This window comes from Brachycentrus maculatus, unplaced genomic scaffold (assembly GCF_059751285.1).
Source record: "Brachycentrus maculatus isolate JH-2025_06_01 unplaced genomic scaffold, ASM5975128v1 h1tg000131l, whole genome shotgun sequence".
In the NCBI taxonomy this organism is placed as follows: domain Eukaryota; kingdom Metazoa; phylum Arthropoda; class Insecta; order Trichoptera; family Brachycentridae; genus Brachycentrus; species Brachycentrus maculatus.
Window position 1 is genome coordinate 602,501 of NW_028280884.1, and position 13,826 is coordinate 616,326.

General features: G+C 31.8%; 1 protein-coding gene across 1 annotated transcript in view; it reads left to right on the forward strand.

Annotated features, from left to right (window-relative positions):
- The window catches only part of LOC148309305 (uncharacterized), a 205,539-nt gene that overhangs the window by 173,593 nt on the left and 18,120 nt on the right, over positions 1-13,826 (forward strand). Inside the window, exons 6-10 of the mRNA XM_088260266.1 lie at positions 1,434-1,838; positions 7,816-8,043; positions 10,367-10,523; positions 11,268-11,360; positions 12,653-12,790. Of these exons, the coding sequence (XP_088116392.1) occupies positions 1,434-1,838; positions 7,816-8,043; positions 10,367-10,523; positions 11,268-11,360; positions 12,653-12,790 (1,021 nt within the window). The remainder of the gene's footprint in view (positions 1-1,433; positions 1,839-7,815; positions 8,044-10,366; positions 10,524-11,267; positions 11,361-12,652; positions 12,791-13,826) is intronic.

A 13,826-nucleotide genomic window follows, 5' to 3' on the forward strand; every position in this document is an offset into this window, starting at 1 on the left:
TATATATATATATATATATATATATATATATATATATATATATATATATATATATATATATATATATATATATATATATATATTATATATATATATATATATATATATATATATATATATATATATATACGTATCTCCAAAAACGACACGATAAACTAAGGCCTTACTCGCAATAATAGAATTCATAAAACGTCTGGCTGCGGTGAGAGCCGAACATATTTTTGTTTTTCTAATTAAGAAAAAATCAATTCCGTTGAATGTCACCTAGATTTTTAAAAAAATTAGTCACAGTTAATCGTATGTTGGGCCTTTATGTATGGCCTTTATGGGCCTTTGTATTAAGCAAAATATTATTACCAGTATTATTGACTGTTTTCCATTAAATATCGAGTTTTTGTGTCAATTCTTCGATTTGATGAAGATCAAATTGCACCATGGCTTTTTACCATATTTCAACTGTAAGGAACACTGTTTTTTATAGACTTTTTGTTAAATGGTCAAAATATTACAGGGATCACAGAATACCGCCATTATACGGTCACACGGTTTGTGTAGCATATTTATGAATACTAATATCATATTTTCAGGAAAGCACATTATATTTCCTTTGTGAAAATGCAAGGAATACTACAAAAAAGTACTTGAAAAAGCTTCATTTGCAAACATTGGTGCATATTTTTGCACACATTATTACACATACAACTTGAGGACTCTTGGATTTAAATGTTTTACTTCGTATTTAATATTTTTAGTACACAGAAAATTTATAAAAATAATACACTAGATAGATCGGACACCACTCATTTGATAATTTGATTACTCAATTATCGCCTGTTTGATTTTTTTAAAAACCTCCCCTTAAAAAAATAGATATATGTGAGGCTTCGAACATTAGTCTTTCGATTCGACACAACGATGTTACCACTAGACCAAATCCAAATTATATTTTTTCCATAATGTATATGTTATTTATGTTTATTTTATGGGATGTTGAAGATTGAAGGATGTTTACAAAATTAATGATTGTTTGAAAATTAATTGAATGTTTGTGCACAATTTACCCAATGAACTCGACAAATCATTAGGTTAGGATCTCATCAAATAAATACATCAAGGATAAATGCTGAGTCGACGTGAATATTTATTTGCACAAGTGAAACATTGCGTCGATCCAGTATTGGTCAATGATTTTTGATTTGATGTTTCCAATTGAATGTTTAATTAAAATACAATACAAAATAAACACCATACCACGATCAATCTTCGATACATCTTTAAAGAAACAAAAAATAGGTTAGGCATCGAAAAAACAATCTCGAATCGAGATAAAACAGCGGACAGACCTCACATCAATACAGAAAACCAAAAAAATCCTAACACATAAGATAAGTCACAAGAAAGAGTCGATAGAAAGGAAAATTTGAATTGAATAGAAGGAAGGCGAGACCGCGGGGGACCGGATCTGTTCCTGACTAGATTACTCCGTCAGCGTCACTCTCCAAGACGTCCGAGCCTCGCTCCGCCCGCGGACCGCCACCCAGACCGCTTTAACCTACACCCCAGCAAGCTACCGGACTCGACCAAGACTCCCCAGAGTCACCAGAACCAACAGAAACACCACAAGTCGATATCCTTCGAATTCAAGTCCAACGTGACGAGATACGTAGCTCCAGATGGGACCATCCTCCTCGTCACAGACAACGGGACGGAAGTCATAACTAACACAGGTGGCGGAGACCTGATACAGGCCATTATCAAGGCAATGGGGCAAAGATCCAGGAGCCAAGCGGCGGCGAGCAGGAGGCATCCTAATGTGTCGCGAAACAGAGTTCAGTCGGGTGAGACCTCGCCAGATGAGCTTTTCAATTAAATATGTACTTTTTTCTTCTATTGTGCAAGATCTGTTTCTTCTCGACGCTTGAGGCCTCCTAAAGGAAGGTGGACGCTCAGGCTCGTCGTTTATCGTAATCCATTCCGAATGTCTTGGTGCTTTGGTGTTATATTGTAAGTCCGCCTGGTTGCCGCGCGGGTGTCTCGATGAAGGTATTGAGGTCTAAATGCCGCTTATTTCCTTCCCATTCCGTCGTTTTTCAATCACTCAGACTTTGCTTGGCCTGACATCGTTACCTTGACAAACCTACGTCACCTTAGTTGGAGGTTTCGAAATCAGGACTGTTGTCGGTGAGTGAAATGCTGCTTTAGCCTGGGTATCTACATAAGTCAATCTAGAATTTGTATTTGTCCGATGACATTTAATTTTCGGCTTCATCCGAAGATATTTAACGTGCATTTTGAGTATTTTATCTTTACGGAAATCAATCAAATCTGTGTGATATTAAATGCATCTACTTTTAACAATATTTTTTACAACACATTTTCTTTTTATATTATTTACATTTTGGGTTCAGCACTGGCAATCTTGCCCTGTTTGATAATGATATTAGAATCTTTTCTATCCACCACTGTTTCTTGCATCACTGGGTGTGTTATACTTCTTCTGTTCTGTCACTCACTGCAGCTTCTTCTTCTCACCGGCCGCGTGTTTCACCTTTCTCCTTGCGCGTCCTTTAGACCTTTCAACACCTTCATTCTTCACCTAGGACAGCCTCTCAGGATCTTTTGAAGGCTGCTTTTAATGTTTGTGTTCAATATCCTTTCGAGAAACGTAAGACTATAATTGTATGTTCTGATACTTGTTGCAACTCTTTGTGATGTCATATTCATCTAGTGGGATTTATGTGTTTTGCATGATACACATATTGTTTTGTGTTACTCCTCAAAATATTCCTCAAGAAATTAAATTATTTATCATCTTATCAAGGCGTATAAAATATTAACATGTGAACATTGTAAAGTCTAAGTTCACAAAAACGAGTTTATAAATTTTTGCCATTTTTATTTTAAATGTTCTCAATGAACATGAATTCACATTTAAAATATTCTACAAATTTCCATTGTGATGATTCAACATATTTTGGTCAAATTTAATTAAAGCTTTGATATCAATGACATTTTTTCTAATTTATTTGTAAATAATATAATTTTTTTTTTTAACTCACATCGTGATCTATTTATATTGAATTATACTAGTGGTTTTTCAGTACAAACTAATTAAAAATGTGATTTTATTACTGATAGTTTGAACGACCATTTAATCTTTGAAAATTTCCAATAACCTCTTGGTTTTTTTTAATGTTCTAAGTTTTCTTACATTTTCATTGGACTTAGAACGTCTTAATCCACTGTGTAACTCAGTTAGTTATCTTTAAGATTCCGTTTATCTGCTTAAATGATATTTTTCATACATACCTAAGCATTCCTTAAGCAAACAGTGTAATGTTATACGTTTCTCTCCTGCGTTAACGAATTTTCTTCAGTAATAGTCAATTTATGAATTTTAGTGATTAATACAATTAATACTAGCAGAGGCGTGCATTCTATATAAGCAGAAAAGCAGTGCCTACCCTGGACTACTCACGTTCCATATAGAAACACGACCAGTGCCTACTATGCCTTATCTTTACCCAACTCTACTGCTTACCCTGATTTAAAAAATCTGTACTCACCACTGAGTGCTGGAGGTTTCTACGATACTGCAATCAATAATTTCAGCTTTATTTTGGACTGTTAAATATGACATTAGAAAGAGTTGATATTCTAGCATGGGTATTGTTGTACCGACTGCATGTATTTGCATGTTCTATACTTAACTATTGTGCATTTTGTATTTTCTTCTGTATGTTCTGATGTTTGTAAATCTTACGACTCTACGAAAATGCGTTTTTCTTCTTACTTTAAATCATTTTCTTCTTCTCACGATACACTCTCAAAAACTGCACGTGATCATCTTATATTGTTAAACCTTAAAAAATCTTAATACTGTTCACCAAAATTGTGTTTTTCCTTAACGCAGAATTTTTTTTAAATTTATTTGTTTTTGTTTTCACCAAATATTTAGATAAATTACTTTTAAAAAATCAAATATTTCCGTACGTCATGGAAAATAATGAAATACAATATAGTATAAATAATAAAATCGTCAAAAAATCATTCAATTAAGCATGCTGGATTTTTACTTGAGAAATGATCACTGAATCTAAATTGATAATAAAAAAACTTCAAATCTGTTGTGACACGTGTTTCGATACAATCATCGTTATTATCAAACACCATTCCAGTTACGGTGTTTGATAATGATGCTGAACGTATCGAAATACGTGTTATAATAGATCATATAAAACAGTAGTATTTACTATAAATTTAAAATATTTTAAAAACAATTTTAAGACATTTTTCATTGTTGTTTTTTTTAAATAACTAGAATAGAAATTAATTAATAAACTATTTAATATATTTGAAAGAGACGTTTTTACATGAAGGCGTATTTACATGAGGCATATTAAAAAACACAAAAATTTTCTAGTCATATATTTACACTAAAAATACACTTATTACAAATTTTTCATTGTTTAAATTTTGCAAACGATGCTCAATAATTTACACAGAAAAAAATTAAGAAAGCTTTTCTTGAAATTTTATGGAAAACGTAATCATACGTTATAAGTTCGTTGGTTAAAAATATGATTAAAAAAATACATTAATTCGCCCTTAAATTATTCATCTAAAAATGCTGTCTAGATTAAAAGTTGTCGTTTCCAGCTATTCCAAAAAAAAACTTTCAAATTATTTTTATAACCGCGAAAAATTATTAAAACATTCAATACACATTTCACTTTTTTACACAAAATGCGACCAGCAGTTTTTTGGTTTAGTTTAAATTTTTTCGCATCTTTCTTTGAGTTTATTTCCGAATTTTTCATGGAGTTTATTATTTTATCCAAACTTTCATTGTGTTAAACGTATTGGTTGGCTTTATGCTTTAATTGTGCTTTTGGTGTTTAAATTAATATCTAAAATAAATGTTTCTAAAAGTAGATTATTTAAAAATATATATTGGTGTCGTAAAAATATGTATTTACTATTTTTAATACAAAAAATGTACATTTTTAGTCACGAAAATAAATGTATTTTGAGTGAAAGAATGAGATGAGAGAGAGGATTAAGTTAAAAAGATAGTATCGTATAATTAACAATATTAAAATAAAACGCAAATCTTGTTTTTAACCACTTTCTTTTGGTATCAATACTCCAAACGGTTTCGACAAATTGATAGATATTAAACTTTTTTATATTCACAACATTTTGAGTGTGTCCAAATACTTGTTCACAAAATCTGGATTATCTCCAATTACAGGAGTTATTTTCATATTATTTTTTGACATCTCATCAAAGATGAAGAAGAATATGGAAGTCTGGGCATTTACGGGGCTTACGACCGTCATAGGCTGGTTTGAGTGATCACTTTACACACGTGTAACATTCACCAATTCTACCCATTATTGACAACCACACTACTCAAATTCTTGGAAGTTCTATATATATGAACCAATTTAGAAACCTTGTTCATGAATCACTAAAACTTCACTAGAGACATCTATTGGTGAGATGTAAAGAAGCTTTTTATTAAGCAGAAACTCTTATATTAGTATGTGAGATCCGAATCCCGGATTATAATCACACACATGAGAAACGCCAGAAAATACCATTTTCATTTTTATTATTAAGCTTATAATTTGACCAGATAATTTATTTACAACATTTTGAGTGTATATATTATATTATTGTATATATTCAATTACATTTATCCATAAAAGGTTAAGTATATATCCATATCTAAATAAGATATGGTATTTGTCGAAACTTATTACAGATATTACGAAATAAAAGTGATTAAAAACAATTTATATATTTTATTTTTTATCAAGTTTATAAAAATGTGCTACAAAGTCCGAAAAAATTAACAATATTAGTGATACAAATGGTTAATTTTAAATTAGCTCGATGTATTATTTTTCGTCATAATATAAGGTCTACTTATGTAAATATTTCATGTTAATTGTAAAATATGTTTGTACCAGAAATGAACGTTGCGATCCCCTTTAAAAAATATCTTTAGACTCTACACCATACTAGAGAGGATGGATCAGACTTTCAGTATCATCCTTGATTCTCTGAAATGTGACGCTAAGGAAGCTGAAAAAAATATCACTTAATACTACCTTAATAATTAATCTTTTATGATAATTACATTTTTTGCCGATTCTAAGTTCTAATTTCTAATTTCGTATAAGAACATAGGTTGAGTGGGATATAGATACAAAGATTTAAAAATATCTAACAAAATAAAATTTTAAAAAACATTTTTATTACAACATTTTCATCATTTTCTCATTGGTTTATTAGTAAAGGAAACATAAATTCCATTCAAGATATTTTTTTAAAAATATCTTTGTTTCTTCGAGTGCTTTTTTATATTTGAATTATAGATCCCAGATTAATTTGATAATCCCAATAAAAGTAAGCAACTCCAAAAAAATCATTAAGAAAGCTTGTGGTGATTTTCATATTTTTGTCACATTTTTTAGATAAAAGGTGAACTCGTCTATCCTGTAGATCTTTAAGGGACTGTACATTAAACAATGATTAGAAAATATTTTTTAACCTAGGATTAGGATTATTATATTCTCATTACGAAATATTTATCAACAAGCAGTCAATAAAAATAATAATTTTGGATAATTTAAATAGCGTCATTTAAAATACTACCTGAAATGAGTTAGCTTTTTTAACAGCTTACGACATACGATATCTAAAATAATGTCATCAGCTCGTTCAGCTTCATAAATATCATTTTAATCAATCCCCAAAGAAGTATTTTCGCTACTTTAGTGGTGATAAAATCCCTACATCAAATCTGTAATGCATTTTTTTTCGTTTGGTTATTACCAAGTTTGTACACCCTTCGAACTAACGAACTTTCGGGGAGGATTTTCACTGCTAAGGGTATAGTGTAATTCCAGATTAATAGCGTTCTTTCTTTCCGAACTTCTTCGTCTCCGAAGTATCGACGAGAAACTTATGTTGACAGTAAAAAATCCCTCAGCGCCGGGCGAAGTAATTCCCCCGAAAAGTATTCCAGAACTTCTCGGAACATTTGTTCGGGGACCGGAAACAAGGAATTAACGAAAAACAGAAAACTTCATAAATATGAAATACAAGATAATTTGCGGGAAGGCATTAAGAAGTTTTCTGTTCTCGGAAAAACTTAGGGACACTAGAAGGGTCGTCTCGAAAATGATCTTTGAAAAGAAACGCGAAATTTATTTCGTTAATGAGGAACTTGACAAAAACAATCATGTTTATATCAACTGACGTGTATTTAACGTAAGTATTTTTTTAATTTTTATCCACGATAATATTTGGCATATTATTCATTCAGTCAGATATGAACTTTTAAACTATGTTTAAATTTTTAAAATAATTTTTAAATAAATAAATAAATCGCTCATTCTACGGAGGAAGTTTTTTTATATACTCGTATTTAAATTGATTATATTATTAATTAACCCATTGTTATTTTTGCAAATCATATAAAATGTGTTTTCAACTAGTAAAATAATAAGCGTTTAAATTTTTGGATACTTTTACTAATTTTCAAGTGAGTACATACAAAAAGATTTGCGATATTTGTTCAGATGTGTTAGTTTAGTTACGAGCATTGTGAAATTTAGCAGTTTGTTTTAAAACGAATATTATCATGAAAAATTGGTATATTTTTATAAGTTCTTGTAAGTGTGGAAGATTTGATGAATGAACCTGATAAAGTCGTCTCTGAAACGACGGTTTGGTGTCGCGTCTAGAGACGGTCGACATGTCGGCGTTACCAGCATTTCAGCTGAATGTCCCCCCTTGCAGTGAACTCGGCACTTCCCGACGGAAGGAAATCCCAAACCCACAACAAAACCACTTCCTCCACCTCCACCGACTGGTTCTTCGGCGCTGATCTGGGCCCCGAAGACGGCTTCGAAATAGACGAACACCATATCAGCCCGCACATGATGGAAGAAGGCCACAGACGGCTATTCGGACGACCCGGCAGGCGAAAGGGAGGAACGCACCACAAGGGAGCTACCCACGATGGGAGTATGTGCCAATTTTTGGACAGTTTCTAACTCTGGTTCCACTCCATCTGGTCTAACTCTCTCCACACTATCTACATCTTTACTGAGTGTCTCTAATCTACCCTGAAAGAAACCCGCGCTTTTTGTTTCCATTTACGTTTTTATTTTCCAACATAACCCTTTTCCAACATTCCTCCGTTCCGTTCAAGCAGCATCAACAATATTTGGACATATTTATTGTAACTGCAGACAGTTGGTAGAATCCTATATTGAATTGTTGGGTAATATATCCAAAATAAAACAAGGTTTGTTGGATTGAATTCTACATTTATTTATGTATATCTTAATACGTGACGGGTTTCGTCTTCTTAGGACATTATCAAACACTAGATTCAAACACTGGATATCAAACACTGGAGTGTTTGAAAATGTCCTAAGAAGACGAAACGCGTCACTTATTTAGATATACATTAATAAATGTAGAATTCAATCCAACAAACCTTGTTTTATTTTGGATATATTACCCAACAATTTTTGGACAGTTTGTATCTCTTGTTCCACTCCATCTGGTCTAACTCTCTCCACACTATCTACATCTTTAATGATTGTTTCTATTTACCCTGAGAGAAATCCGCGCTTTTTGTTTCCATTTACGTTTTTATTTCCCTACATAACCCTTTTTCCAACATTCCTCCGTTCAAGCAGCATCATTAACCATTTAAAAATTAAAATATTTAAAAAACATTTTATTTAATTATCATTTCCATATTATGTTGACAAAATCGTATTATTTTGATTAAAAAACAACAATAAACTATTGATTCTTAAATTTTTTGCATGACTTTGCATTTTTTACAATATTTTTGAACCATTTGAAAATATTTTTTAAATTATTGAAATTTATGCATCTATTTTGTGCTTGAATTTGACCAATATTGTTGAGTGAAATAATTTTTGTATGTCACGAGCTAATTTCCAAATCATGGCTTTCGTGAGATATTTTATCGATTTGTTGGTACCGCTTTTAAAAATTTTACATTCAAAGTAGATAATGGTTTTATTGAAATATTTAAAAGGTTAACATTTCTAAAAATATACTTAATTTAATATTTTGTTACCAGCTGAAAACTAAATGGTCGATTGTAAAGAAATGATCAAGGGAAGAAACGGGCAATATAACGTTTCGACGAAGATATTTCTCGTATGTTTCGATATGTTGTATTCTTGAATTTATGGTCATTTCTGTATTCATGTACTGGTCTACTACACCTCTGGAATTCTGTATATATTGTAGTGATTAGAATGTTAATAAACCTATGATTTAGATCGGCAAAAATTGACTCAATCATTGACTAGTCTATGGCACGTTTGACATTGACGCCATCTGTGAACGCTTTACAAGTCGCCATTTGCTTTTTAGCTGGTCGTAGTACCCTTTAGAACTTATGTCCCGTGTCTTTTCCCCTGTCATGTTTATTCTCCGAGATTTGATGATACTTTTGGAATTATTGGCATGTTCGATCACCTTGAACAGCTTTGGCAGTCGCTACCATATCTGACCCCATCCTCACGTTTGAAAATGACATAGCAAACCGACCTGTTTGATTAGCTTAGCTGATGGTCCACGGAACTCTTTACCCGGGTCTAGTGGCGCATTGGTGAGGAGATCTCGGTCTCGACGAACGCACAGGCTAGAGTGCACAGCACAGGAATTATGCCTTTAGTTTGAATCTAAGTCCGTGGCGTTTAGAAGCGATCCCTGCATTTTAGTATAACCTCATCGTCATCATCATCATCTGTTCCATCATCAGTCTCATAATCATAGTCATCATGTCCCAAGAGCTTGAGATAATCGAGTCAGTCTGAATTGGCCAACCATTATTTATTGACTTAATAACTGTGATTTTCTTTACAGCCGGAGGATCAATTTTGTGACATTTGTTGATTTGGGAAGATAATCTGTTGAAATTATCTTTTCGATAGGTTTATTAAAAATAAAAAGAAGACTTTTGTATACCTTTCTTAACATCAACATAAAAAAAATATCCGAGTCTCCCTAAATGTTTTAAAGTTTACTTTAGTCTAAATCCCTTTTTTAAATGTCTTGTAGCTTCTTTCTCTTATAGTACATCGAACCCTTCTTTGAATCTCAAATATTAGAAGTCATATCCCCCTGATTTTAAAGACATCAAAACCAGTTTCATTCCAGCTAGAAGCAGAAATTTTAAATAATTATTCTCAACAATTTTTCAGTTATAAAAAACCTAGCCATTTGATTGTTTTTTTTTTCTAAAATTCTGATAATACTCTTGCTTTATTCATCAATAATGCTTCCTTGGGATTAGAACGAATCGGTTCTGGAGACGGAAATGAAGGTCAGGAAGGGAGCACTCCGAGGATTTCTCTCCACAGCACTTGCCACCTGGCTCTGGACCGCTGCATTAGGGACAAGTCTTGCACCACCTCTCTGACTCCTGTACTGCAGACGTGCGATGCTTCCAGGTTTGTTATTCTTTGCGATAATGCAATAACAACTCAGTCCTTATAACGACAGGATGATTTATAACCCTGCGTTTGTAATGGCTAAAGAACCAAACAACATTTTTTAAATAAAGTAATAAAAAATTTACCATTTAATTCATTTGCTAGACATTTCTACTTTTAACATATCTTAATACTTGTTACGCTGTTACTCTCCAAAAAAGAGACTACGCTCTTGTGCTTGGAGAGAGACTTACACTCATTGTTTATTGTTTTTACTTTTATAAATGAGACAACAGTTTTTTTCTTTGTATTATTATTTTTTATATTTTTTTCAATTAACCTGTTTTTTTTCAAATTCTAGTCCGATTTCAATTATTTGAAGAAGCCTTTGGCGAATGATTGAACTATTTATCTAAAAAAAACCTTATTACGTGAATATTTTGATAATAAAGATTACAACTTTTTACCTTATCTTCTCGTGCATATATCCGTAATTTATACTTTAATACGTCTTTATGTTACATATTTAAGACACTGTTCTTGATTAAATGATCTGATCTGAGTGTTTATATCTTTCATTCTTAAACTGTCTTCTTTAGCTGCAAATATAAGACTTTAGGCGTCTCGGGTCACCCTTTTAATTTTTGTTTTCCTTCCCGTTGTCATCAAACTTATATTTTCAATCAATAATTACGTCCAAGTAAATGCCGTTTTTAAAATATTTTTCAGTAAATGAATGATGAATATCTTAATCTTTTTCAGATGCGACAGGGAGGGCTGCATGAATTCCTTGCGAAATTTTTACAGGACTCCCAACGTCCAATGGAACTTGGAAATCGCCTTTTGCCTATGCAAGTTAGTGGAGCTTTTAGTATTATCCACAATTGTTTAAAATATTTTTTAAGAGAATAACAAAAACTGAATTAATCCTCTCTCTCTCTCTTTCTCTTTGCATCTCATCCAAAGATTCTTTATGACAAGTTTCTCCATATCCCTAGGTATTTTTTTTTTCATTTTTAATTCATGTTTAACTTAGTAAATACCATTATTTCATAAAATCTACTGTGACACGTGTTTCGATGCATTCCGCATCATTTTCAAACACCGTATCAAATGATGCGGAACGCATCGAAACACGTGTCACAGTAGATTTTAAGAAATAGTGGTATTTACTAAGTAAAACATTAATTAAAAATGGATAGATTTTACCACAAAGTGACTGCCGAATCAATTAATGAATTTTTTTTTTCACCTTCAAGGATGCATTTTATAAACAAATTTAGAGTTTTTCTGGTTTTCTAATTATTTTTTGTTAAATTTTAATGATAATTGATTTCTAATTTCAATTTTAATAAAAATTAATATAAAGTTTCAGGTAAAATTTCGATAGTTGGCTGGTAAAATATAAACATAACACATTCCAATAGGTTAGAAGAGATAAAGGGTTCGATTCCCGACATGAATCAATATTTACATAAAATGCATGTCATATCTTGGAGGTATATTTTGGTATTAAAAATAACGGTAGAGAAAAAATTATTAAAACAAATTAAAAAATATAAAGCCTCTATAACAATCAATAGACTTAATATAAATAAACTTAATATTAACTACACACTTTCCATCTTTGAAAAGGTCTTCTTCTTCCTGGCTCGATCCCAGCTTATCGTCTTTGTAGACCATTGGGGTCAGCTCTCCTCGTCCACCAATTTAAGTGTGAAATGTATATCGCTCACTCCTTTCAAGAACGTCATAAATCAAAAATCGACAATTTTCAGTTGTGAATGTTTTCGGAATGCCCAGAAAATGTACTATATCCCAGCAAAAGAGGCATATTTTTAACTTAATATTTACCCGCTACATGGCAGAAAATCTTGTTTTCGCATTTAAAAAAAGGTAGTGTTTAATTATTTTTTAAAACCACTAAATATTTTTCAAATGGAGAAAAAACCTTCAGGTTTTACCTAAAAAGATGTGTTGCACAGTAAAAAGTTTAATAACTGGCTTGATATTTATTTTTAATACATTGTGTTATATTTTTAAACTTAAAAAACGTTCTCCTGAATAATCGAGTTTTTTTATTTATGAAGTTGTTGACAGGAGTGAGCGATATCATTGGCCTGTTTATCAATTATGATCTCATGTAGGAAAACCGACAACAAAGAGGATCCTTGCATGAATGCCCAGGAGAAGCTGCATCCGATGTGTGCCCAAAGGGAGCCCGGCGCCCCCCTACCAGCCTGCCATGTCCTTGCGCAGTCCTGCAGGGAGCAGCCTGAATGCAGGTAACCTGGTCAATACTTACTATCTACTGTTCAACTGAAATCTAAATTAATACAAGATTGTAAGCCCATCACCAAATTTTCTAGAAGTACCTCAGTATAGGCAGTGAAAGGGATTAGTGTTTAGTTCAATTAGTCAGCAAGATCCGATTCCGACTCGACGTTGGCCGGTACACAGACGCCCACAACCCCGACCAGCACAGCAGACAGACACGGAACAGTGCAAAGACATTTACATTAAATGGTCAGTCATCGCATTTCCACTCAACCATTATTCATCGACACTATTTCGGATCCCTTTCACAAGATGCTTTCCTATTTTATATATATATATATATATATATATATATATATATATATATATATATATATATATATATATATATATATATATATATATATATATATATATATATGTAATAAAATAACTAGGTACCTACCTATACATTTTATTAAGTACCTACAAATAGTACCTACATAAAACAGTTCTACCAACAGATGTCGCATGCGTCACTCAGAAGAAAACAAAAGACTTCCGATAATATTATTAACTGTCAGAATCATATAGATATAAAAATTATTGTAAAGATTAATTAAGAATAAACTTTTATTGTCGTTTCTTTAATTACAAAGCAACACATTGTTTATTTTATTATTATACACCCACTTTACATATTATTTACACGCAATTTACAAAAGAAAAATATTACCACGTTATAAAACGACAATTTTGTTAATTGGAAATGGATTATGAAACATTAGATGTATTAAAACAATTACTACAATATGTTCGGAGTGAGAGAGAAAAATTAGAAGATGATCAAAGAAAACGATTAGAAGATAGTCAAAGAAGACGTGGAAATTTAAGAACTAGTGATAAAATTAAAAATAAAAATCATGTGAAAAAAATTTCTACAAAATATAAAATAAAATATACTCCAGAAAAGAAGAATTTCGAAGCAGATTGTGTGAGCAGGAATCCAGTATTAGAATCGAAGGAAAATGCAAATGAACAATTAAAAGTTGTAAATTTGGTTAA